Source organism: Mycena indigotica, assembly GCF_014461135.1.
Source record: "Mycena indigotica strain 171206Taipei chromosome Unknown Mind.scaff0014, whole genome shotgun sequence".
Lineage (NCBI taxonomy): Eukaryota > Fungi > Basidiomycota > Agaricomycetes > Agaricales > Mycenaceae > Mycena > Mycena indigotica.
In genome coordinates this window covers 1460134-1485556 of record NW_023503013.1, presented here as the reverse complement: position 1 = coordinate 1485556, position 25423 = coordinate 1460134, and the positions used below count along the sequence as shown (strand labels likewise).

The 25423-nt window shown below is 51.6% G+C and overlaps 7 protein-coding genes across 7 annotated transcripts; 3 read left to right on the top strand and 4 right to left on the bottom strand.

Moving 5' to 3' along the window:
• Positions 1–7400: 7400 nt before the first annotated feature.
• Positions 7401–8912, bottom strand: MIND_01323100 (uncharacterized protein; the record flags this gene model as incomplete). Its single annotated transcript, XM_037369681.1, has 9 exons — positions 7401–7407; positions 7457–7580; positions 7621–7851; positions 7898–7918; positions 7964–8085; positions 8129–8406; positions 8454–8599; positions 8647–8697; positions 8744–8912. The coding sequence occupies 9 exons, from the start codon at positions 8910–8912 to the stop codon at positions 7401–7403; spliced, it is 1149 nt and encodes a 382-aa protein (XP_037214179.1).
• Positions 8913–12087: 3175 nt separating this feature from the next.
• Positions 12088–12768, bottom strand: MIND_01323000 (uncharacterized protein; the record flags this gene model as incomplete). The annotated part of the gene is made up of 1 exon (XM_037369680.1): positions 12088–12768. The coding sequence occupies one exon, from the start codon at positions 12766–12768 to the stop codon at positions 12088–12090; it is 681 nt and encodes a 226-aa protein (XP_037214178.1).
• Positions 12769–16092: 3324 nt separating this feature from the next.
• On the bottom strand, positions 16093–16449 carry MIND_01322900 (SWIM-type domain-containing protein; the record flags this gene model as incomplete). Its single annotated transcript, XM_037369679.1, has 1 exon — positions 16093–16449. The coding sequence occupies one exon, from the start codon at positions 16447–16449 to the stop codon at positions 16093–16095; it is 357 nt and encodes a 118-aa protein (XP_037214177.1).
• On the top strand, positions 16372–18853 carry MIND_01322800 (FAD-binding-3 domain-containing protein; the record flags this gene model as incomplete). Its single annotated transcript, XM_037369678.1, has 8 exons — positions 16372–16628; positions 16666–16688; positions 16792–16992; positions 17048–17181; positions 17226–18033; positions 18086–18104; positions 18153–18594; positions 18640–18853. Exons 1-8 carry the CDS (start codon positions 16616–16618, stop codon positions 18851–18853), a joined length of 1854 nt encoding a protein of 617 aa, XP_037214176.1. The 5' UTR covers positions 16372–16615.
• Positions 18854–19918: 1065 nt separating this feature from the next.
• MIND_01322600 (uncharacterized protein) lies at positions 19919–21169 on the bottom strand (the record flags this gene model as incomplete). Its single annotated transcript, XM_037369677.1, has 2 exons — positions 19919–20838; positions 20884–21169. 2 exons carry the CDS (start codon positions 21167–21169, stop codon positions 19919–19921), a joined length of 1206 nt encoding a protein of 401 aa, XP_037214175.1.
• A 297-nt stretch (positions 21170–21466) lies between these two features.
• Positions 21467–22252, top strand: MIND_01322500 (uncharacterized protein; the record flags this gene model as incomplete). The annotated part of the gene is made up of 3 exons (XM_037369676.1): positions 21467–21600; positions 21649–21785; positions 21834–22252. 3 exons carry the CDS (start codon positions 21467–21469, stop codon positions 22250–22252), a joined length of 690 nt encoding a protein of 229 aa, XP_037214174.1.
• A 215-nt stretch (positions 22253–22467) lies between these two features.
• MIND_01322400 (Ring finger domain protein) lies at positions 22468–24997 on the top strand (the record flags this gene model as incomplete). The annotated part of the gene is made up of 7 exons (XM_037369675.1): positions 22468–22756; positions 22820–23109; positions 23155–23292; positions 23342–23486; positions 23541–23602; positions 23655–24669; positions 24729–24997. Exons 1-7 carry the CDS (start codon positions 22528–22530, stop codon positions 24995–24997), a joined length of 2148 nt encoding a protein of 715 aa, XP_037214173.1. The 5' UTR covers positions 22468–22527.
• Between the last annotated feature and the right edge of the window lie 426 nt (positions 24998–25423).

Below are 25423 nucleotides of genomic sequence, written 5' to 3'. Positions count from 1 at the left end.
ATCCATCGCGTCTTCTTCTTCGACCTCTTCTTGCTCCTCCTGCTCTTCCTCGTAAGGCTCGCCCTCTCGTCCCTCCGACTCCGACTCGTCTGCATCCCGGCACTTCTGGCCTTCTCGCTGGATGAAAACATCCCAGTGCTCCAGGGTCTTGTCGATACCCTGGATGCGCTCGTCCAGCTGTTCGGGTGTGGTCGCCGAGGCTGATCGCGCCCGACATTGAATCGCAACTCGCGACCAAGGTTCTGCAGCCCCATGATCACGCGGTTGAGTTGCCGGTGATCAGTTCGCTGACGCATCAGCAGATTGCCGATCATGGCGACAACGCCCGCGTTGCTGAGCGTCGGATCTGACGACTCCGCTGGCGTTTCCGCTGGCGTCTCCGCTGACGTCTCCGCAGGACCCCTCGTCTCAACCGCTCTGGGCACCACAATTCGTGTTCCCGCAACCGCCTTCTTTTTGCCCTTCTTGGCCATCCCTGCCTCCTTCTCGTCCTTGCGATAGCGAAGAGGCGGGTTTCCGTCCTCGCAACGGACCTTGAGTTTGCGGCAATTGTCGCAGGAAAGCCGCCCGCGCCAAGTCGTGTTGGGCTTGGGTTCGCTCCACACACAGGGTTTCCCGTCTTGATACATTTGGCGATTTTTCTGCCAAAACGGGTCAGGTTCATAACCGAGAATAATTCTTGCACTTACTTTCTTCTTCTGCATCGCCGTCTTCATCGGGCTCCTCGGTCTGGGCCTTGTCGGCGTTCTCGGCGGCTTCGGTTATATCCGCCACCTTCTGGGTTTCTTCGGCGACATCGGCCGAATCGGGCTCCACGGGCGAATCAATACGCCTCGTGATTCGGCGACCGATTCGGGCATCTGCCTCGGCTTCCTCGGCACGCGTCAGCGGCGCGAGTCCGCGCTCGCGGCGTGCGTTGACCCGCTCTCTGGCTTTTTCGGCTTGGGCTCGGCGCCGTTGTTTCTGGTTTTCGGCTTTTTCGGCCTCTCTTCTCTTGCCCTCGGCCTCGACTCTCTGGCGTTGGTCCAGAGCCGCCTGCTGGTCGATTGCGCGACGCCGCTGTTGTTCGGCTGCCATCGCTAGCAGCGCGTCGTGATCCGCTGGTGTCCACACCATCGGAGCCACCGCGGACCCGTGCTCCGACTCCTCCTCGTTGATCGGCTCGTTGTCGATCGGGTCGTCAGGGTCGTGCGACTCCGACCGACCACCCTGGTGACGGTGCTCGCGGAGCCGTTTCCGCCAGTCGCGCGCAAACTCTTGCGCCCTGCGCTCCAGCTCCTCCAACTCCCTCCGCATGTCTACGGCGTCGGTTGTTAACCGACGGTAACGCGTCAGCCAAGGGGTCCCTATCCGATTCCCCAACCCAGCCTTCAACCCTTTCCGTCTCCGACAGCTCATCTACCCGCTCCACCTCGGACTCGAACAGGTTCTTGGGGTTCTTCTTGGAGTGGCGTTTTGGCGACATGGTGGGTGTGGGTAAAGATGAAAAGATTGATGTCAATTGGTGACGTGCTTCTTGTCACCCCTTTCCTTTTTCGTCCTCCTTGCTATTATCACGTTCTCACCGGCTTCCTCGGTGATCTCGGCCTCTCCGGTTTTCGACTCAAAATTTTCACAAGTCCAACTCTGACTCCGACTCTCTCTGATTCCGACTCCAACCTCTACGACCATTGCTCCTGTTTCTTGTGGGCAAGAAACGCAAGAGGGGGATACTGTTATATCCGTGCCGACTCCGGCATCCGTCTCCGATATCCGTCTCCGGTATTTGGTTTTTACGCAATGAAGATTTACTGAGCGTTTCCAATTACTCCGACTTATGATCTATGCAATCATCTATGCCTTGTTCCTCGTATGCAACTCCTCTTCTACTTTACTTGACTTTGTTCTAATCTTGTTACTTACTTTGTTATACCTTATTCCGTTTCCGTTACTTCTCGTACTATAAATACTTTGATGTATTATCACGTACTTCAGTTTGTAAATTAACGTTGCTGGTCTCTATCTCCCAGCGTCGTCTCGACTCCGCTCTTCTCCTCTTGTCTTGTCTTGGTCAACTGGAAGCCCCGGTCACCCAATCATCCTTCTGTGGTGTTCCGCCCCAAGTGCTCTACGACTTCGATTCCGTCTCCGACTTCGACTCCGTCTCCGTCTCCGTCTCCGTCCCTCTGGTCGACACGGCACTTAACAGGAGCACAAGTTGTACCTTCGAGCGGAGAAGTGCGACTTTGAAAAATCGTCAATCGAGTACCTCGGAGTCATCATCTCCCACAACCACGTCGAAATGGACCCCGTCAAGGTCGCAGGCGTCTCCGCTTGGCCGACTCCGGAAAACAAGAAGGACATTCAGCAGTTCCTCGGGTTCGCTAACTTCTACCGCAGGTTCATTCGGGACTTCTCGACCCTTGCGCGCCCTCTTTTCGTGCTCACCAAGAAGGACCAGCAATGGACTTGGGGCGACGCGAGGGCCTCCGCGTTCCAAGCGATCAAGGACGGGTCACCCGGAACCGGTCCTGGCGATTCCGGACGACGCACGGCCTTTCCGACTCGAGGCGGACAGCTCTGATTATGCGACGGGGCGGTTCTTTCACAATCCGCCCCGGACGGGAAGTGGCACCCTGTAGCATTCTATTCCAAAAGCTTAAATGATGTCCAGCGCAACTCACGAAATCCACGACAAGGAGATGCTCGCGATCATCCGCGCACTCGAGGAGTATAGACACTTCCTCGAGGGCGCCGCGCCCTTCGAGATTTGGACTGACCATAAGAATTTGGAGTACTTCAGGAAGACGCAACACCTCAACCGGAGACAGGCCCGGTGGTCTCTGTACCTCTCCCGGTTCGACTTCACGCTGCACCACAAGCCTGGCCGCGATATGGGTCGGCCTGACGCCCTCTCCCGGAGACCCGACCACGGAGTCGATTCCGACAACTCCGGCGTCGTCCTTCTGCGGCCTGAACTCTTCCACGTCCGCGCACTCGAGGGCGTTTCCGTTTCCGGTCCCGGCTCTGAACTCCTCCGTGACATCCGTGATGCCCTCTCCGGTGAGCCTGACCTGGAGGAGCCCGTCGCACTAGCGGCCCGGCAACTTCTTAAGGTTCAAGGTCAAGCTCGAGGCCCCCGCTCTTCACGTTCTGACGAGTGGGCTGTCTCCGGCGGTCTTCTCCATTTCCGAGGAAAGATCGTCGTACCAAAAGACAAGGACCTCCGGAGACGCATCATTGAGCTCTGCCATGACACCCGAGTCGCCGGACACGCAGGTCGTTTCAAGACCTTGGAGTTGGTCTCCCGGAACTACTGGTGGCCTCAGATGTCTCGCCATATCGGCCGGTATGTTGCGACCTGTGACTTGTGCTGTCGCACCAAGGCACTCCGGAGACTGCCCCACGGAGAGCTGCACCCCACGGAAACGCCCCGGACGCTGGCATACCGTCTCCGTCGACTTCATCGTAGAGCTTCCCGAAGCCCATGGGTACGACGATCATGGTCGTCGTTGACACCCTCGGAAAGCGCGCCCACTTCTCAGAGTGTCATACGACGGTCGATGCAGTAGGGGCAGCCCGCCTCTACTACCGGAATGTCTGGCGGCACCATGGGACTCCGGAGAAGTACGTCTCCGACCGCGGCTCGCAGTTCATCGCGGACTTCACCCGAGAACTTTGGCGCCTAATCGGCATCAAGCCCGCCACGTCCCACCGCGTACCACCCGCAGACAGACGGTCAGACAGAGCGCGTCAACCAGGAGCTGGAGCAGTACTTGCGGATCTTCACCAACTACCAGCAGGACGACTGGGATGAGCTGATTCCGGCCGCGGAGTTCGCCTACAACAACCACGTTCACTTCTCCACGCAGCAGGTCCCCTTCATGACGGACACGGGACGGCTCCCGTGCATGGGCTTCGAACCCGGAGTCCGTTCCGCCATGGAGTCAGTGAACGAGTTCCGCGACCGGATCGCCACTGGTGTTGCTGAAGCCAAGGCCGCTCACTAAGGCCAAAGAGGAGTACAAGCGCTACTACGACCGGAGACGGACTCCGTCTCCGGAGTTTAAGGTTGGCGACCGTGTTTGGCTGGATGCCTCTGACATCAGGACGACTCGCCCCTCGGAAAAAGTTCTCCCATCGCCGCCTTGGACCGTTCAAGATAGTCGCGGAGATCAGCAAAGGTGCCTACAAGCTCGACCTCCCCTCCGCGCTACTCGAAGCTCCACCCGGTCTTCCCCGTCGTCAAGCTCGAGCTCGCTCAGGACGACCCCTTCGACGGACGCCCCGGCTACGACCAGCCCCCTCCGGACCTCGAGGACGGAGTCCCGGAGTGGGAAGTAGAGGAAATCCTGGACGCAAGGGTGAGGTATAAGCGGCTGAACTACTTCGTCAGATGGAAAGGCTACGACGCATCGCACGACCAATGGGTCCGCTTCGACCGCGTCTTTCGCCCGGAGAAAATTGCGGAGTTCTATCGTAAGTACCCTGGCAAGCCACGACACATCGCCTCCGCGACCTTCGACTCGATTCCGTTCCGGTCTATGCGTCGGGGACGCCGCATTCAAAGGGGGGTGATGTCAGGGGAACCTCCCTTTCGGCCCCCTCGGAGACGCCTCCGATTCCGGTCCGACTCCGGTTCCGTCTCCGGTCCGGCCCTCCATCTCGCCCGCACAATCACCGATCCGTCAACGCCCTCCCGACGGTCGCCCTGGGACCTCGCCTGCGACGCCGCCCAAGCCTTCTGTGCCCGACAGCGGCAGCTACGGACAAGCAGTATATAGTCAGCTACCTAGCAGGCGGACCCTTAGAGTTTCTTCTCTTTGGATCCTCCCCTGCTAGGTCAGCTTCATTTGTATTCGCTTACCAATGTTCACGCTTTGGATCCTCCCCTGCTAGGACCTTGATCTCAGGCCTCCGGGGTTGCCCTTACAAAGGCCTGCAAATAGTTTCGACTCACAAGTCCACTAAAGCATCCCACCCAAACGCCTGATATGCGGACACAATTCCATCAACACCGAGAATGTCGATATTCCGATCCACTGAACAGGCCTTCAGCGCTCTCACAAGAAGATTCACATCTTTCCAGCGTATTGCGCATTCCGCAGCCATTCCCATAGCCTTCACAATGTTTGCCCCCTCTTCGTCTACCGCCTGTTTCAACTCACGTTCCCGGTAGGAGACTTCCTTGAAGGGCTTGATCTTGGCTTCCAAGCGGTCGCAAGAAGCTTCACAGCGCTGTACCAGTTGCTCGATGACTCTGGCCTCGCGTTGCGTCGCTACAAGTGATCGAGAATCCACCAAAACGCTCAATGCATGATCGAAGACATCGCCTATGCAAACAGTAGATTCGATATTGGCGGTTTTATGCCATATCAATAGAACGGTGCGACGCCAGCCTGCATTGCTGGTCAACAGTCTGCCGCGGAAACACACAAGTCACCTACGCTTCGTCTGTTGCCCCTCCTAGTTGCCTATACTTCAGCTTTCCAGTTTCTACACAATGAATCCAAATACAAACATAGTCATCCAGAACATCAAATTCTTCTTCGTCCGGGTCTTCGTCTTCTCCGAACACGCTACCGTTTGTTTGAAGCACAACCTCGTGTTCCCATTTGCCCTTGCGAGTTCGTTTGGGCTGAAAACCCGGTATCTCGACTGGTGTATCATCTGAATCAATGATCCATCTGACGTTTGTGGATGTGGATGAGCGAACGGGCTCAAACTCATCCTCCCCGTAGTACTCCTCGCTGGTGTCCTTCAAACGCTCACGATCCTGGTTATACTCGGGAACTTCACACCAGATTGTCTTCACTGTTTCGAGCTGCGCAAAATAGAGTTTGAATTCGAGCTCGTTGGCAAGGGGGGCAAGCTTCTCCAGCAGCACTGCGTCCCGGTCGATCAACTCTTTGGTGCTGAACTTTGCGTGCGTGGAATAATGATCATCCAGGATGTACACAAGGTAGGGTGGCAAGTCTTTATTGGCGTCGTGTCTCCACGCAAGTAGGAAAGAGCGAAGCTTTTGCATTGGCCAGTGGGACGACGACAGGGCACTGACATTCTCCTCTCGCGACGATGACACAATGTTGTAAACAAGTGTGGCACAATAACCTGCAGTCAAGCTGGAAATGCTATGTGCGACCCCAGGATACGATGCAATCATGGTTGTTGTTAGTGTCCCATTCTTGGCTGGATCGAACTCTTGTGTTTGTCCGTTATAACGCAGTTCATGTAGGCCCCCTTCATAACATCCTGGAAGGACGATATGGAGCTCACCGCCGTTGTTTACTGACATGTGGCTGAAGATTAATAAGGTGAGTATGGTGCTATGTGGGAAGGGAACCTGAAACTTACGGAAAGCCACTTCGTTGTAGGACGAGTTTCTTCAAACTCAGCGATACCATGGACATCGAGAGGGGCTGCGTGATATTGGACCATGCCATCTTATCAAGCCACTTCTGCCACTCGGGATTGAGCATTGCAATCTAGTGTCGATCGTCAATGCTGGTGAGTGATTCTGCAACTAGCTTATAATTACCTGGGCAGCTGGAATCTCTCCGAACGTAGAGGCGACTTGCGCGATGGCCTGTGCGTCCCCCACACTCAAAGGATACCCGATTAACCCTAAACCATGGACCTCTAAACACGGAACTGGCATGTCTTGGAGAGAAAAGTGCTTTGTCACGGCGAAAATGCCCTCGAATTCGAAGCCATCTTCGAAAATCTGGGCAACCTCTTCCTGTAGGCATACTCAGCGTGCTGGATCATAACTGGCATTGCCACTGCTTGCCAGTGGCACTTGAGTGGCACCGTGCCAGCCGGGCACGCCGGCACGGTACTACTACTAAGTGCTTGAATGAATGTCCATACCTTGAATTCCTCCCGGGTGTATGTTGTCATTACTTTGTGAATGTTCTGGCTGGAGCCGAAATTATGCTTGAATGGGGGTTGGATGAAAGATAGAGTCGTGTCACGGTCGTGACCTCCCTTGCACAAAAGTACTCAAGTACAATGACTTCCAAAACAAGTTTGTCCTTGGCATAGCCACCCGCTATGTTTAAATAAGCTCATAGTATGAGTGATACTGAACTTGCATATCCACTGATATCACCCTCGGAGCTAATCTCTCGCGTCGAGACGCCGCATGTCAAGAATGCCTGACTAAGTATCACGTGGGCGTGAAATCATATGAACGAATGGAAGTCCGAACGACAACGACTGAAGCAGAAGCAGAAAATATAAACAAGAGTACTGCTGTGCCTATCGCCACGTCTTCACCTTTTTACATCGTCCAGAGGGTAAGTAGATACCAGCTCGTAGCCCAGGACTCAAGTCAAGTCAACCCAATTTCAATGGAGCAAATTTCGCAATAAATATTCATTGACAATACATAAGCTTGAGTGGTATTTGTTCAGAGATTATTAGAAGCTGAGCAGTAGAGTCAGTATCGCGGAGAGAAGAAGTGACAGCAACGCACGGAAGGGTTAAGATCTTATGTTTTCCGCCAGTTCCGAAGTCGCCAACAAACTGGATGCTGAGGGTGGCGTCGATTGTGAGGTCGTGCTTGCCCGATGGGCTAACCGGGGCGGATATGGTCGCCCCTACCGCTGGCCAGTATCACGTTAATGTTAGCCGTGATACCAGTGATCAGGCTGCCCTCAATCTTCGTCAGGCTGATGCGACTGGCGAGCGGAATTTTGACGTAGAGCGTGACCGAGGCGGAGAGCGAGGAAGGGTCCACATTTCCCGAGAGTTCGAGAATACTCAAGAAGGAGACGTCGACGGTGTACCCGCTGGTGGAAGCACCGAAGGTCTGAATAGCAGTCGTGGAAGTGCTTGGGTCGACGTAGTTGTTGATGAACTCTTGGAGGACTGTGCACGATAAGCTAAGCAATTGCTTAGGATTGAATCAACTCACGCTTTTGCTCTGGATTCGGGTCTAACACGAGTTAGTTTTAGCAACATGAAAGCTCTTATTACTCACTAGCAAAGCCGACATTAGGATCGAGGACGAGCTTGGCAGGAGGATTGCTGAGTGCTTTCAGTTCAGCGTCCGTGAATTGGCGAGTGCCCTCGAGTTGCGCTTGGGAGAAATAGGTGTTGAGTCTAACTTCTGTAAGCAATGGCAAATCACAATCAAACCACATACTTGTCGGGGAAGACGCTGAGGCCCTTCTCATCAAGATTGCCGGCAAAAGGAGTGAAGAGCTTCCAGCCCATGAGGACTTCGCTTTTTGTGGTCGGATCAAGGAAGAAGGTAATAGTTCCATTGATCTGAGTGCCGGGGATGGCCACGGGAATGTCGACCGGAGGACTGAGCGGAATGTCGAGTGGTCCAGAAAGATTGGTGAGGCCCCAAAGTGGGACAAGAATAGAGACGGTCGTGTTGCGAAGGAAGTTGCTTCCACTACTGTAGATCGTGTCGACCTATACGGTTGTTCATAAGTGGAAGGCATCTTTGACATACAACAAACCTCGAAATATCCAGAACCAAATTGCACTCGGACTGGGGCTGTATCGCTGGGAGAGCTGGTATTTGCCGTAGGAATGAGCAGCACGGGCAAGTTGTCGGATCCTTCTTTACCGACCCATTCGTTCTGCGTAGCCCACTTGCTGACAACTGTTGCGAAATATGAGAAGACGTAGGACGGCGAAGAATCGACTCACCCGAGCCAAAAGCCGCATATGAGCTCGGCGCATCGGAAAGCGATGGCGCTTCTGAGTCAATGTTAATCGTTACTTCAGTAAGAAAATGCTAACGAACGAGTAGGACCTGCTCCGATGGTGGAAGTGCTTGTCGTCGCAGGTCCGGCCGGCTTGGTAGTCGTGGTGCCCGGCTTAGCGGTAGTGGTGGTCGGGCCAGCAGCCGTCAATGTAGAAGCAAAGCCGGTGGCAAGGCAAAGAGCGACGATTTGAAGCAGAGCAGATTTCATCTTGACTTGAGTCGAGCAAGTTGAAGTTGGGCTTCGTTCTGGTTTGTCTTCGCTCTTATACTCGCCTTTCTGGACAGTAAGGTCGTATTATTCCGCTTCCAAGACCAAGACTGGCGCAATAAGATCAAGGAGGAAAATATTTCCAGGGTCAGGGTCTGCACCATCCCTCGTCGGCCAGCGCTGAATGGCAAGTTTGATTCGGTTATCTGTAGATTATCAGTTTCAATATACTTTTGCTTCGCAGTAGACCACGAACCAGGGGAGTGTCCACCTTCCTTGTGGCCAAGTCCTCACTTTCGACACGTTGGATCAGTTTACAGGGCGAGAACCCTAAGACTTGAATCTCTTGTTGCATCAACCCGTCAATGGATTGTGTTATTGCCGTTTGCAGAACAGTTGGCACGAATGCGATCGGACATGATCGCACCCGTTTCCGAATAGGAAAGTAAATAGATTGTTTCTCAACGAATACTACATGTATAAGCATGATCTTAGTACCATAATTCATCGTTTTTGACGGCCGAATTTATGGGCCCAAAATTTCACCTGAGCTTGGACATCATGTGATGCAGTCGATGTCTGGGTGCATCGATTGTTTTGCAACAACTACTTTATATTTCTACATGGTGCAAACACAGAAAATACTTGAAATTGAACGCTTTATTCACTCACCAAATTTCAGAATTATTCATTCATAATTGGGCTCAAAATGGACGCGTCAAGTCGTCACTGTGACATAACGCGTAACTTGACGCGGCTTTCTCTCTCTCTTGACCACAACCACCTGCGATGGCAAAGGGCAAAGTGGTCTCAGCAGACCTTCGCTGGACCATTATCCGAATGGGCTCTACCCTCAATAAGAAGACAATAACGGCCTACACAAAGGTTTCACAACGTCAAATCTACCGCATTGAGAAGTGTTTTCGGGAAACTGGAGATGTATCAAATGGGGCACATAGGCGACGAGGGAGAACGAGGCACTTGAACACACTGGAGGTGGCGGTACATTTTCAAGTCCTACTTACACGCTTCAAGCTAATTCTACGTTAGTTCTTACAAGGATGCCTGAATCGAAGCTGCGACCGGTATCTTGACGAGCTCCAGTACGAATTCGAGGAGCAGTGCAGGAGAGATGTCTCACTGTCAACTATTTGGAGGGCCTTGCAGCGAAGTGGATTACACTATGAAGAAGGTGTGTGATTGTATATACTAGACGATGAAATCTGACTTTGAACAGCTTACCCGGGTTGCCATCGAACGAAATGCACTCAAGAGAGCATCGTTCAGACTCAAGATGGGTCTTCGCTACAGCCCTGGCGACTCGGGGCAGCTCTGCGAGAGCCTGACTCGAGATTGAGTCCTAGAATAGCTGGTGGAACCGTGTATGAAGTGTGTTTCTTGTTTTGCTTATTGACGAGTCAGAGAATGAAGAAAAGATGATAATAACGCACCAAAAGGATTGACCACAATGAAGCATCCCCACCACTAACCCCCACATGCTCTCCGTGGTCCTTCGACACAAAGCACATGCGGTTGTGCATCTGGCAGTGCAACGCTTCCTCCAGCTTGATCATATGCTCCTCCGCGGTCAGCTCTTTGCTCTTCTTGGTGGAGGTGTTGTCGTCTTCGTCAGTACTATCGTCAGAGTGCTTCTTCTTTTTCATGCTTTTGCTAGCCGACTTGCCCTGTAGCCATATTATTGTCGATGAGAATCAAACAGGAAGATACTCCTACCTTTCCTTTCCCACCCTTTCCCATTCCTGATGACTGTTCGTTTCGTTCGCGCTTGTCATGGATGTGAACCTTGAAGTCTTTTTTTGGCCGCTTGGAAGGAGGGAGTGCTGCTCGCATCGAAAGCTCTTTTTGTGCTGCGGAGATGAGTCGGTCATAGTGGGCTTTGGAAGAGAGTGCATGCTGTGGTTCTGTTGGCTTCTCTGTGTTGAGTTTGTAGGATATTTTGATATTTGGGACCCGAGTATCGAGTGCCTCAGAAATGAGCTCGAGAAATTGATCGTAAGTGGTTTCGAAAGGGATGTCAATATCTTCAACAAGGTCGTCGTTGGAGGGTATGGTCATGATGACTGAGCCAAGCTCTTGAGATGTGTCAAAAGCTGCACTGAATGTAGAAAAGCTACGCACCTGCTTCCACTTCCTCATTGTCACTGTCTGAATCGGAGTCTTCTTCAATTTCATCATCACTAAGCTTGTCCTTCTTGCGCGACTTGACTTTGTCTGTGGAGGATGCTCGGTCACTGCCAGGCGAGCCAAGAAGTTGTTTTGTTGTATCTTCAATAATTTCGAGGTCTGGAGATGCGCTCTTGATGCTCGAGCTGAGGGAGGAAAGGGAAGACATTGAGATAGAGTCGGGGTCTGGAGTGGCTTTTGGTTTCTTGGGAGGGCGGCCCACAGGGCGTTTGGGGGCATCTGGGTCTTGTGCAGCTCGCTTTCGTTGCTTTGAGCCCATTGCGGGTGGTCGAGAGAGGGAAGACGCGACAAGTAACTCTGTGTCACGTCACCAGTGATGAATCGGCGCGTCCGTTTTGGACCCGATTATGGACAAATAATTCTGAAACTCGGTGAGTGGATAAAGCATCCAATTCCAAGTACTTTTTGTGTTTGAAACATGCAGAAAGAAGAAGAGGTTCTTGCACAATAATTGACGCACCCAGACATTGACTGTATCATATGACATCCAAATTCAGGTAACATTTAAAGCCCATAAATTCGGTCGTGAAAAATGGTGAATTATGGTACCAAAATCATGTTTATACGTGCAGTGGTTGTAGAGAAACAAATCATCTATTGTCCTATGTGGGGAGGAGGTGCGATCATGTCCGATCGCATTCGTGCCAAACTGTTCTGCAAACGGCAATAAGTTCAGGAAGTGCTTGGGATGTTGTTCAAGGTCGTGGTTGTTGACAAGCTACCGTTGACGTGACGCGTGCCTGTTCGGCAATCACAAGACGGACGCGGTCAGATGATTTTACTCTCAACTAATCCAGATGATTCTACTCTACACACATCTCCACTCTGAGACAAGAAAGCTAATCCGTCAAGTCCAAGTCACCCACTATCAGGGATTCAGACGACAAAGGTGCAGCGCAGCCCGCAGTGGTCACTCCAGGGTATCCCGTTGTCAAACCGACCAGGCGGAATGACTTCCATGTGGGCAGGCTCAAGGCCAAGCATCACGACCTTGTCGAGGCGGGCCGGCTGGAGGCCGTCGTCGAGGTCGACGCCAGTGCCCCACGTCGGCCCGGGGGAGCGGCCCGTGCAACTTGACCCACGCATCGAGCAGCCCGTGTTGCTCGACAAGCGTGAGATCGTACGGCTCAAAAGCGTTGAAACTCCCTGCGATGACGCCGCCGCTGCACCCAGCCTCGCGGAGGAGGGCATTCATCAGGTACAGCTGGAAGCCACGTCGGAAAGCGGCGTCGAGCGATTCGAGGTGCACATTGATGAGGCGCAGCACGTGACCCGGCGTGACTGGGTCAGACACGTCGATGCAGAGCGCGTCCCTGTCGTCGCGGCTGGGCAGTGTCATGCGGAAGGCGTCGCTAATCACCATTTTCTGCAGCTGGTCCTCTCCGCTGGATACTCCGCCCGCTGCGAAGCGCTTCCTGGACAGGAGGGTCATCGTCGAGAAGGGGAAGAATGCACTGTCGTCTTCGGAGTCCGCGTCCGACATCAGGAAGCCCCCGCGCAGCTTGGGGTCGGCCAGGATAGCCTTGCGCACGTCACGGTTGACTTCCTGGAGCAGGAGGACGTCAGGGAGGTTGGCGCGGAAGATGCGATCAAAGATGAGCTGTGCCCGCTCAACACGTTTGTAAGGTGTTGCCTGTAAATTCCACGACATGAGAGACAGTCGCTGGCTGAGAGTGTGACGGGTCAGAGGGCTATGACTTGTATCAGACCCTTTTGGAATCTTGGAGGCTATATTCAGTGGCTGTAAAGATAACGGCGTCCAGCGACTGGCGCCGCTATCAAAACCGGACAGGGAAATCCTATACCTGTGCGGCTTGAACATTGAAGGCTTGGGGGATGGCGAAGTGGTCTTTATATATATTCTGGGTGTTTCCGGATCAGGGTCAGTCACTCCTCACCAAAGGTGGTGTTTCGATCGCCGTGTCGCACTTGTGGCTCTTTGGAATCTAGAAGGTTGGCAAATTCAAGTTTACGATTGTCGCCGTCATGGACATAGGGATCAGAATAGCGGGAGTATAGAACGACAGACACTTTACACATCGTTGGTCTATGAAGCTTGAGTTTGACGAAGAGGGGGTACGAAACCAGGAAAGGCGTACTCAGAGCCAGGGCCACGAATCAGTAGCTTTCGAAGGGTATAAGTACGTTGCGGGATCTCAGAGATCTGACTGCCTTTTCGCCAGCATTAGTTTGGACCAGTCCTAACCCTTCAATTTCGAGGTATAGATTTGGTGGGAGTTCAGAGCTTTTGTAATGAAAGCAACAGGCTGTCGGACGCCAACGCCTCTTCATGAGTCAATGGGCGGGCAATCGTTGAAGTCGGCCTGATAGAGACGTGAAGGGTCAAGACAATGCCCGAAGGAAAGGTGTACCTCGATATTAGTGGATGTATCGCACAACTTCACAGTGTTGTTGATAAGATGATAACCCTTAACCTTATTAAGCCCTTAACATAAGATAATGATAAGCCCTTATCATGGACAAGATTTATGATAAGGCCCTTAATATGCTTAATGATTGCATCACACCACTGGATTCTCACCCCCACCAGTGCTACTGTATGTTAAAATCTGGCAAGGAAAGTAACACTGTGCTTCCCAAACACCTCTGCTAGGCTCCGAGCAACTTTTAACACGCTCTTTTCCAAGAATGCAATCAATCTAATGCAAATGGAGAAGGCTGTGTGCTGCTGTGCAGCTCTTACACAGGAGGAGGGCTTATGGAGCTGCTACAAGCTAAGTACAGCGGGAAGAAGCTTGATGATAGTGTACTTGGAGGATCTGGGGATGATTTTGATGGCTGTACATAGCTACAGAAATAACATTTCCCAAATAGGAAATTACTTATTAACACCCTTAATTATGGTACCCTTATTAAGGCTTATCTTGATATTAAGGCCTTACCTTGTAGGACTACCCTTATTAATACCCTTATTGACAACACTGCAACTTCAGCCTTCAGGGTATTGCTTTCGTCCCTCTAGTATCCGAATCTTCATATTCTGACAGGCCGGATTCATTCGTGAGCGAGTTGAGCGAACAGGAGTTGTTGGGCAATGGGCAAGTATAACTCGAGTTTGTTTTGTCAAAGAGATATGTGATGTGACGCCCAGTGATGCCGTCTGATGCCGTGACACATCCACCCTCTCCCGAAGTTTCCATCGACGAAAAGATAACACAGACTCTGGTCAGAGCCAAGCCAGAAATGATTGTCGAGTGCCAGCCGAAACTCGGTGTGCTGTGGCATCGATAAGATTGACCCACTCTTAACTATTCATATCCGGCGCTCAACGTCAAGATGGGTCAAATGTTCCCAACGGCGGGCAATAACTGCTTATGTGCTAGAGCCTGTACCTCGGAAGCTGGTGGCTCAGTGAAACCACCATAAAACGCATGTTCAGTTTCTCAACTTCGGTTCGTCATCATTCTCATGGCCTCCATCCTACCTGATTCAACGACAGTATGCATCGTTGGCGCAGGACCCAGTGGGTTAGCGTGCGCTCTCGGTCTTGCCGCCAGAAAAGTGCCGTTTGTCGTTGTCGATGCGCTCGAGTCGGGCCACAATAGCTCGCGGGCAGTCGCAATCCAGCCAGGCGCCTTAGAAGTGTGTCTTTGAAAGTCTTTGTGATCACCCCGCTAACGTTTTACAGGCTCTTAACTGGACACATCCTACCCTAGCTAGTGAACTCGCCTCTGAAGGCGTCCAGTCTGGAGTAGTCCAAAGCATCGATGTCTGGGAGTGACCCGTCTTGCAGATCCGCATGCACGATCTCGCGCCTTATACCAAATTCCCCTTCGTTCTCCTCATGCCCCAACACAAATTCGAGCAACGGATGCACGAAGCTCTTCCGAATGGAGTCGTGCATTGGCGGAAGAAGGTTTTAGGCATGCGAGAGAGCGGGGACCACTACGAGTTGTCATTCGAATCCGGCGAAAAACTGACCGCGAAGTATGTCGTTGCGGCAGACGGGACGAAATCCACCATCCGTCAATTCGCTGGTATCAAATACCTCAACCCATTTACCGGCAACGAGTCTACTCCCGCAAGTAACGACCCATCATTCGTTGTTGCCGACGTCCTCTTTGAACAACCAATACCACCAAATCTTCCGCGAAATGGACTGCAAGTGATGGTTGGGGGTGGAGGCATGGTCTTGACAGCGCCGTTGCAGTCCGATGACCAAAAAAAGAACTTCTACAGACTCTATCTCGGGGTTTCCACTATGCCTCCACCTTCTCCGGATGCAGCCTATCTGCAGGCCGCGCTCGATACTCATGGACCGGGGTCGCATAACAAGAGCTACCCAGTGCCAAGAATCATGACTGTTCTGGAGAGTTCGCGCTTCCAGACCAGGCGGGCTCTCGCTGAGCAATATGTCCAGCAATCTTCTGGAGAAGCGTGTATTTTGCTGGTCGGAGATGCAGCGCATACTCACGGCCCTGGCGGTGCTCAAGGGATGCATTTGGCACGTATTCTTGTCACCTTTCTTGCAAGGGTACTGACTACTAGTATAGGGTGTTTGCGATGGCTGTGAACTTGCGGAGGCCATATCAACTGGCTCACTCGAAAAGTTGAATGCTTGGGGTGTTCGTAGACGAGCCGTAGCTCGTGAAGTTATCGATATGGTCGAGGGGATCATGGAGGTGGAGCAAGGTAGGATGGACTGGGTGTCATGGATGCGAATGAACGTAATGTGGTTGGTGGCCAAGCTTCCGTTCGTGAATGGGGCATTGGCATGGAGAATGAGTGGGCTCGTACATTTGCCGAAGAGACCCGGTAAGTAGTGGGAGAGGCATATATTATTATTGAACAGTCCCGAATTAGTGTCATCCTAATGTGTCTTTACCTCAACTCCTTCAAGCCTATTCTTCAAGCGCGCATGCGATTCAGTATGTGATTTAGCAATGACCCCTTTAATGAATGGCAAGAAGAGGAAGAAGCACTTTCGTAGTAATGAGGGTGGGGTAAACTTGAGCTATGGGAGACGCACATTGACGCTGGTTCTCTCTTCTAGCTCCGTTATGGCTGTACCGGCAGATTTCGCAATAAAGCGGGCAATTGTGGTTGTTCCCGCGCCGGCACTACTCTCCGCCTCCATCCCGGCCTCTGTAATCGTCACCTTCGAAGTATATGTCAACTGCCTCTTGAAGCCGAGCATGTTCAGCTGGTCGACGATAATGTACTTCTGTGAATCGTTGGGGTCGTTCTTGACGTCGATGATGACCGGGTTCAGACGCATCAATCCCGCTGGATCATGGAGAAAATCGACCACGGTCTGCACTGGGGCATTGATTGTTGTCGAGTAGGAGGCTTCGTAGTCGACGAAAAACATGGGACAAGAAATGGGGCCTATGTAAAAGAAGTTTTTCACGGCAATCACGCAAATCCTTTCACAAACAGTCAGGGTCCTCACGTGACATCGGTCCCTTCGTTCAGGGCCACAACCACGTCTTGGATTAGACATCATATGGCACGCACCAAGCAAACGGAGCGAAAAAATGCCTCACCACGGTGCGTGTTCCCCCCAGGACTAATAAAAGCCTCACAGACGGACAGCTTGTTCAATCTAAAGTTGGTGACTAAAGTTGAACCACCAGCTGAAGAGACGCGACCGCTCGGAATCAAAGCGCGTTTTCACGCGTTTTCTCGAACTGCACTGACCCTTAACCATTAGGAGCATCTCGAGGCACTCATAAAGAGCGACTTTGCATTCGACGGCACTTTTGCGTTTTCGATCAAGTATCCATTAGGCGACGCGCCAAATCCATACCTGACGGTTGATGATGTGGGCTCGGTCGGTATCCCGCTCGGCGAGCGTGATGCACACGCATTTTCCTTTTCTGACAAGAACTTGTGTGAAGTCGCACCTGACAAGGTTTCCTCTCTTGCTTCCCTCTTCACAATCACATCCGATAATCCTGGTTTGACAGATCTCGTTTGGTAGCCCCCAGTGGGATGCCTGGGTCCAAGGTACCATCGCACGACTCGTGACGGAAAATTTCGCTCTCTCTGGATCCTGTTCTCTATCGTTTCAGAAGCTGGTCGTTAGTAAACGTGGCTGCGAGTGCGTTGCGGTCTTCCGAAGCTACGAGATATTGACATCTGCAGGGCACCCATAGCTTCGAAAGAGTTTTCTGCCGTCGGATATGTGATCTTTTTCCTACCCAGTAATTTTGAGGGCAGTCAACTCGCTGTCCAGTCCAACGTTGACGTGGACGGCTTTCAGAAGAACTTCGACGTTGCAACAGATAGTAGCAAATCTACTACCATCGTCGCTTGGTATGCTGGCTGCCAGCTTGATTCCGGGTCCGTCAGGGACGGTCATCGCGTTGCTCTTGTCTACAACATTGTCCCGACCATCGACTCCCCTTCCTTTGGTTTACCCGACATGTCCGAACCGGTCAAGAAGCTGCATCACGTCTTGCAGACCTGGAAAGAATCTACGTTGTCCCTGAAACAGGCCGATTCGATGGTGACGCCGCCTCCACCGACACATCTCGCCTGTGTGCTGCGTAGAACATACCAACACGGCCCAGCCTTCAGCTCTATGTCTCTCAAGGGAGCGGATAAACTTCTTTCGCGAGAGCTCAGTTCAGTGGCCCGCCAACTCGGATTCAGGCTCTATATGGCCCACGTGGAAGGAAAGGTCCATCTCTCATGCCACATTCGGGGATATGACCCGTACGATGATGACTATGAAGAGGAGTTTGATGAGAGTGAATTTGACCAGGAGGGAAGCGACGATGACGGCGAAAACCTCCTGGTAATCAAGCAAGTTGTTGACATGGGCGGGATGCCAGTCGACGTCGATGAGCTGACGATGAAAGAGTACAACGAACAGGATTATATTTGTGGACCAGTCATCGATTTTACGAGAACACCTGACAACATTGAATTCGAAAGAGACGAGAGATCTGTGCGTCTTCAAGTTCTTCCTCGTATTCAATTTATTTGCTCATTACCCTTAGTCCGCACATCGCATAAAAAGTAGGATTTTCAAATCCTTTTCTTCAGGACCGAAACTAATGGACATAGCCTGGAAACGCACTGTCATTTTAATCTTGTTGGATGACAGTGAGCTGGGCCGGAGCGTTGTTCCCGGGGACATGTATGATTATGCTGCGCACTTCTTCAACACCTTGACAACCACGAGTCCGACGCCACGAGAAAAAATTGTCGCTGAGGCTCTGATATCCCGCATCAGCGCATTCAAGCACCCCGTTGAGAAGAAGCATGCGGAAGACAATATCTGGTTCTACGCCACACAAGAGCAGCGGACCAAAGCAAAAAAGAAAGAGGCCTCAAGGATACCTGTTGCCGTGACTCTACTGTGTCAATGCGCGGAACGGTGGAAAGACCTTGAATTGTTCTTTCGCGTGCTGGCTGTATCGGAAGCAGAGCAGAACATATCCATTGTTGGTATTGACGGTATGGCCTCCGCTTGTGGCACGTTTGGATGGGATGTCTTGAAGGACTTGTAAGCAACGTTCGGTGCTTTTATCTCATTCTCACTCCTCGGCAGCTGCAGCAAAGCAATCCAAACTGACCCTTCGCTTAGACGCAAACATGCCCTTGTTGACCGCTTGACCGTATTTGCCCTGGAACATGATATCCTCGATCTGGCTCAATGGTGCGCCGAACAGAAAGCTCTATTGCCAGCCGTAGCCGAGGTGACTGGGAAAAAAAGGCCTTCGACAGAACATAAGACTATTCCAGCTAAGAAAAGGAAAGCTTAACTTAAGCAAACTGATACATTTTCTACCATACCTTTTACATATTCTTCGTTACTGAACCGTTACTCGTGGCTACGATATTCTGCCTTCGGCTACTTACCATTACAGTACATATCTTCCTATCATCATATCGAGCTTAAGTTCATAAAATATCAAGCGTTAAGGGTGGCATTGACGCGTCAAGTCACGTTGTGACTTGACGCATCATTTTTCTTGTTCTTGACCTCCATGGCTGCGTCGTTCGCTACTCCGTCTTCGACGGCAAGCCCTTCGCCATCCCCATCGAGGATGTGGTCCTCTTTGCCGCCCAGCACCGCACCGTCGTCACCACACCCCTGAAACAGGCAAGACAACACCCCAGTCCAAGTCAGACGAAGTGGGTCCCCACAATTCGTCGCTGTCCACTTACAACCAACTGTTTTACGTGCAGGACTCGAATCCCTTTCTTTCTGCTACCTCAGGAGTGATTGAGACAGAGGCAGAACCGGATGACCATGGTCTCACTGAGGATAGGTGCGCATTCTCGACCGCAGTGTCGCCTACAGCGCGCTCCTGAAGCAACAAATGGAGGAGGTTCGGCGAAGAACGGCGGAGGAAGAGCGGGCCAAACGACCAACCAAGCGAGTTCGTCGGGGGCGACGGTCTACAACCTATAACCGAAGAAATGGAGCAGCAGACCCCAGCAGACCCCCAACGAGAATGTTGTTTGAGGGACTACCAACTCGAAGGACTGGCGTGGATGATCGGCTTGCACAGTCAGGGCATTTCTGGTATCTTGGGTGCGAAAACTTCGTTTGACGAAAACGTCTTTCTCATGCTATTCTGTAGCCGGCGAGATGGGCTTGGGAAAGGTGTGTTCAAGTTTGGTTCAAGTACGCGTCGTTCAACTTCCTCGGAGATACCTGCCCCTGCTTTAATTGAAAGTTACGTCGATATTATAATTCAGGTTCTACCAGGCAATTTCACCTCCCAGTTCAGTTTTTTTTTTTGCCGATTGAGAATCACACGTCTGGAGAAAAACAGATCTTCTACGGTTTACAATATTGAGGAAAGAGTTACTTTAGGTACTCATCGATGTCTGGAATCGAGGGTGGCGAGAAATGCCTCCAGTGCTTTCAAGTCGTCTGCATTATCCACAGGCAGTCCATCATCGAGGCCATGGTCCTGGCCCATTCCAAGTCGGGCGTAGCGATAATCGCTGTTAGGCAGAAATGTATACGAGAACCGCCTGTCAACTCCCTCGGGCGTCGCATCCCCGTTCTCTAGAACAAAGTGATGCAAATTGGCGAGTCCAAATTGGAGCATATTGAACACGATATGCCAAGGCCGAGGATAGCCATAGCATTGGTCCTCGCCTCCATCAACAGAACAGTCGTATAATTCGAGACGAATGAGAGTAGAGTTGTGTCGAAGAATGAATGGTAAGACATCAGCGGTTGGATCGTGCGGAAGAATGCAGAATTTTTGAAGAGTCAGTGAGCGTAGTTGGGGGAAGCTCAGATCAGTCAGAGGCAGCACCGGGTCTGAGCCAACTGGATGGTCACTACGAAGGACGAGAGTTTTCACAGCATTCGCGTTGAGCAAGATGCCATGTATGTCGGATTGCCAGAAAAGTTGAATTGGGTATTGGATGTAGTAACCACCGACATCAATGTACTTAGCGTAAAGAATCGAGATCTCGAGAAAGTCGAGATGATGGAAGATGGCCAGAAATTGTTCTTGACGATAGAGGTCGTGTGGAGCCCCGATGATGTTGTGTAGGGTCAAAGCGACGATTGTTGGCACCGGGTTATCTGAGAGGACTGCAAATAGATCCAGTTGAAGTTGAAGGAAGTGAGTGGGATTCTCGGGAGGCTCATTCTCGTATTCCTCTTCCCACGTATCGTGGAAGTTGAGTTTGAGATGGCTGAGGTTCGGAAAGTTCCCTAAACCCGCAAAAGACTTTGCCAGGGATGTTCTTCGAGCTTCATAATCTGACTGAGGAGTATCTTGACAGAGTAAATGTGAGATATCGATTTTAACTCTGAACTCACCTCTCCAATAGCTGACAGTTTGCGGACGAACTTTTGGGTCTCCCTCGAAAACAATCTCACAAACCGAGTGGGTCACCGATGGCTTTCCGCATTGTTGAAGCGCTGCCAAGGATTCACCGCTGGCCACACTATCTCGTATAATAAGGACGCGGAAGGCTGCAGGGGTCGCCACAACGCTGAATGCTTTCGAGACGAGGCGTAAACCGAGGAGGTCGTGTTGCTTCTCGACATTCTCCCCGATGAGCTGCAGAAGCTCCATAGGCAGTACTCCGGCATTTATGGTCATGGTGGCCGAAAGAGTTTGAGTGCTAGCACGAAGTAGGTCGTGTTGTGGTCACGAACTCGCGTCAACAGGGAATCAAGGTGGGTCTGCTGAGTCAGCGGCTTGATGTGTCATTCCGTCCCACTTGATGTGTCATTCCGTCCCACTTTTGTAAGTATCCGGCGCCCATTGACGATCCACAAGAAGTTTGACCCACTCATGTGCGATGGATAACCCACCTTTGTCTCCTATATAAGGCGCATGCCTAGCGATACCATGGCTAAGCCCCAACTACTTCACTGATTCGACCTTCACTACCTGATGTCTTCCCCCAAAGTCATTCTTGTCACTGGTTCCAACACCGGAATTGGTTATGAGCTTGTTCATCTCTTGGCTGCCAAGGGTCATACCGTCTACCTTGCGTCCCGGAAGCTTGAATCGGGTCTTGACGCTGTGTCCGTAAACATCTCATCTATTACATGTGCACTCACTCATCTTTGCAGGGCCAAAATCAAGAAAGAGAAAAACTTGGATGTGAAGTTCGTTCAGCTTGATGTCACAGATGTGTCCTCAATAGAGGCCGCTGTTGCCTCAATCAAAAAGAATGAGGGTCGTCTTGATGTTCTGGTAAATAATGCTGGTGAGCAAGCTTTGAAACACTATGCCCGTTCTCCCTGACATGTCCTAGGTGTCGCTGAAATGCACATCTCTCAGAATGCCCTCGAGCCCAGTCTCCCTGCTATGCGCGCGACAATGGAGACTAACCTCTTCGGACTGGTTCAAACCACCGCGGCCTTCCTTCCTCTCATTAGAGCATCCTCGACGTCGGAAAACCCAGCCGCCATCGTCACAGTTAGCAGCGATATGGCCTCCAACACCCTTATGGCAAGCGACAAAGGTTACATGTACCAAGTTGTTGCCTACAACACCAGCAAGGCAGCAGCGAACAGCTACACCATCGCTCTGGCATACGAGTTGCGGGCGGAGGGTATCAAAGTCAATGCTGTCACTCCCGGTTTCACTACGACAAAGATAAATGGCTTCACTGCGGGTGGGGGCGACACCAGAGCAAGGCGCAAAGTATATTCTACCCTGGTGCTTGCTTGACAAGGATGGTCCCACTGGTGCGTTTCTTTTTTCGGCCTGTTACGAGCAATTGATCGAGTCGTTGCGTAGGTCGCTTCGGAGACCCGACTGGTGAATTATCCTGGTAACGGTTTTTATTGTTTGTAGTAAGAAGTGTGTATGCGAAGTTATCTTGCTTTTTGGTCTGGTAAAATTTAGCACGTGATGATCGTGACTTGTCTGTGACCACTTCCTTCTCCTCAGCACCTTTACCGTCCGCTGGTTCAGCGTTGAGTTATCCAGCATCCCAATATCGGATGGCTAGGTCCACAAGCAGGAGTCCTTCACCAAAACGTGTTAAAATGGACTCCCCGCCTGTCACAAACACTCACTTTGCAGAAACTGAGGAGCAACAACCAGAAACGAAGATAGAAGAAGAAGAAGACTCCGATAGATGTTCTATATGTCTGCAAGATATCATAGACCGCACCCTTGTTCCAATCTGCTCTCATGAATTCTGTTTCGACTGCTTGCTGCTTTGGACGGGTGAGTCAGCCAACGCAACTCAGGACCCATCTTTTCTCTGATCATTTAGGACATTCTCTCTAGACCAGTCGCGCCGCTGTCCACTATGCTCGCAATCCGTGGGAGACTTCCTCATCCACCACATTCGCTCGCGATTCGATTACCAAAAGCACTTCCTAGCGCCGTTGGCGACATCACCCCGACCCATCCAGACTTTGCCTCTGAGACAGCTGCAGCGAACGCGTGGTCCTCGGCGCCAATATAGGGAGCGTCAGTGGGGAATCAGGGAGCCAGATGAGAACGACGAAGCGGATCGGCTCGACCGTTCGATCGTGAAGAGAAGATGGATTTATGAGCACGGGCTATATGCCAAGGTGCGTCTTTCAACACACATTCTATTTTTATTCAAGTCTGTCAAGCATGTCGCGTCCAATTCTCACACGCGCTACCGTCCGTATCCTACCCCAGCACAGTTCACTGCCTCACATGACACAATCGCCCGCACAATCATGTTTCTGCGTAGAGAATTACGAGTATGGGTCAACTTGGACGTCGAAGTTGGTACAAGTACTTGAGTTCATTATCTGTTCTCACCCATCGCTTCAGTTTTTAACGAACTTCACTATTTCTCTTATGAAAGCCATCGACATCCGGTCCGAATCTGCCGTCAAGTTGCTCGCCGAATTTCTGGATCTAGACGCCCCATATGTGGAGGGTGAGAGGCACGTAAACGCGGAACACTTTGCTCACGGTGGGTCTCTTTTCCTATACTGGGCTGACAGCTAATGAACTCTAATGAACGCAGAAGTCTATTCTTTCGTACGATCCCCATACAAAGACTTATTTGTTTACGACGATGTCGTTCAGGTAGTCAAGCATTTCATACCCAAGGACATGCCTTTAATGAAAACTTTCACAGTACGATGTCCCCGCCACGCTTCCTCAACCGCATACCAGACGGCGTCGGAGATGGCACTCACCGTCAAGGTCAATATCTCCAGAGCAACGTCGGAGACGTAGTCGCTCCCACTCATTCTCTGAATCCCGGTCAAATTCACGAACTAGATATACCAATACCTCAACTTCACGCGAAGACGACATCGCTCGTCCCGTTGATCGTTCGACCTCGAGTAACAATGTGGTGGAGATGGCCCAAGGCCATGACGTCAAGGGTAAAGGCAAAGCCCGTCTCCCGAGCCCAAGCGAGGGAAGCGTCATCTCGCTGGGATCAGCTTCGCCTGCGCCTGAACCACTATTAATGTCTCTCCAAGATGGCGGTGATAGCAGGCTTCATGATGAAGAAACTCGGTCCCGCGATCTGCCTAACCCAACGAGGTTTAGCAAGCCAAGTCAGCCAGGGTCTGGACCAGAAAAAGTGCTCTCATTCGTTGGTGCTGCTGCTGCTTTGAGGGAGGAGAATCTCACGAAAGAATCGCGCGACACCAACCATTCTCGGTCGAAAGAGGAAATCTCTAAAGGTCATGTTTCTGGGGAACCACATTTGCCATCATCAGCACCCGTACGAAAGCCCCCACGCGTTCGCCATCGGAGTTTATTGGAGAGCGTTCAGGCTCATCTCGTCGCACGTCCAGCTGACAGAACAATGCAGCGCTCTTCTGCGAAGATGTCTAGACTCAGGGCCAATTCAAACGAAACCGATAATAACGAGAAAGACGCCTCCTCTCCCCCTTCTTTGCTGTTGCGAATGTCAGACCCTAGCACGGGACAACCATTTGTCTCCCAGGGAAGCCCAATTGACGGGGTTACGCGCCCACTAACCCCGGCAGAGATTATCGACTCTTCTTCTCATATCTTGGGTGATATGGTCCGATCGCGACCGCGGCTTTCCGCCCCGGAAATGATGGCACTAACTACTGCTCGACAAACCCGGCTCGGCGTCCCTCTTCCAACGGCGCCACAATCATCACCACCTGGTGAGCTGCCCTCATTCTTTTTTTCTCACTCATCAATTTAAAATTCTTCGTCGTCCTAGGAAAACAAGGTTCAGTGCGGGATGGCAGCGGGGGCAATATGGAGGTGCTACTGTCTTCGGACGGCGACAAAAGACGAGCGGAGCTTCTTCAGCGGCTAGAAGAAGAAAAAAGGAGAGCAAATCGAGCGAATGGTGCCAGTGCATCAGCGACAATGGGGTTTGACGGTAAAGACCATGTTGATACGGCTGCTGTGGAAGCACGATTGCGGAAACAGGCACAGCTTCGAGTCCGCCTCGCTGCTGAGAAGCGGAGATATAATTCGCTGTAGTATTGACCGACTAATAAATCACTCGGAAACGGGGTGCGGAATGGAATTCAGTTTCCAGTGATTCTGGGCTTGTGTAAATGACAACAATAGCGAACTAGTACGGGTGGGTAAACTACTTTGTATCAGGAAAAGGACAAATACTACACTTGGCTTGGATAATTTTAAGCGATACACGGGTCAAGTAAAAAAGTCACGGTAGAGTGTCTCGAAGTAGTCCTATTAGGAGACGCACCATATAAGGGAGAGTATTAGCTAGTTATTAGTACACCGGAGTTGTTAGATTAGTGAGAGCAACAAGCGAGATCCGGGCGGTAGTGAGCGAGCGAGTGAGTGTCGTGATAGAGTAAAGGACAGGACAGGGCGTCAGGGTGTGTGCGTGGACAACAACAACAAATGAGGGACTATTCGTCGTGGAAATGCGACGTG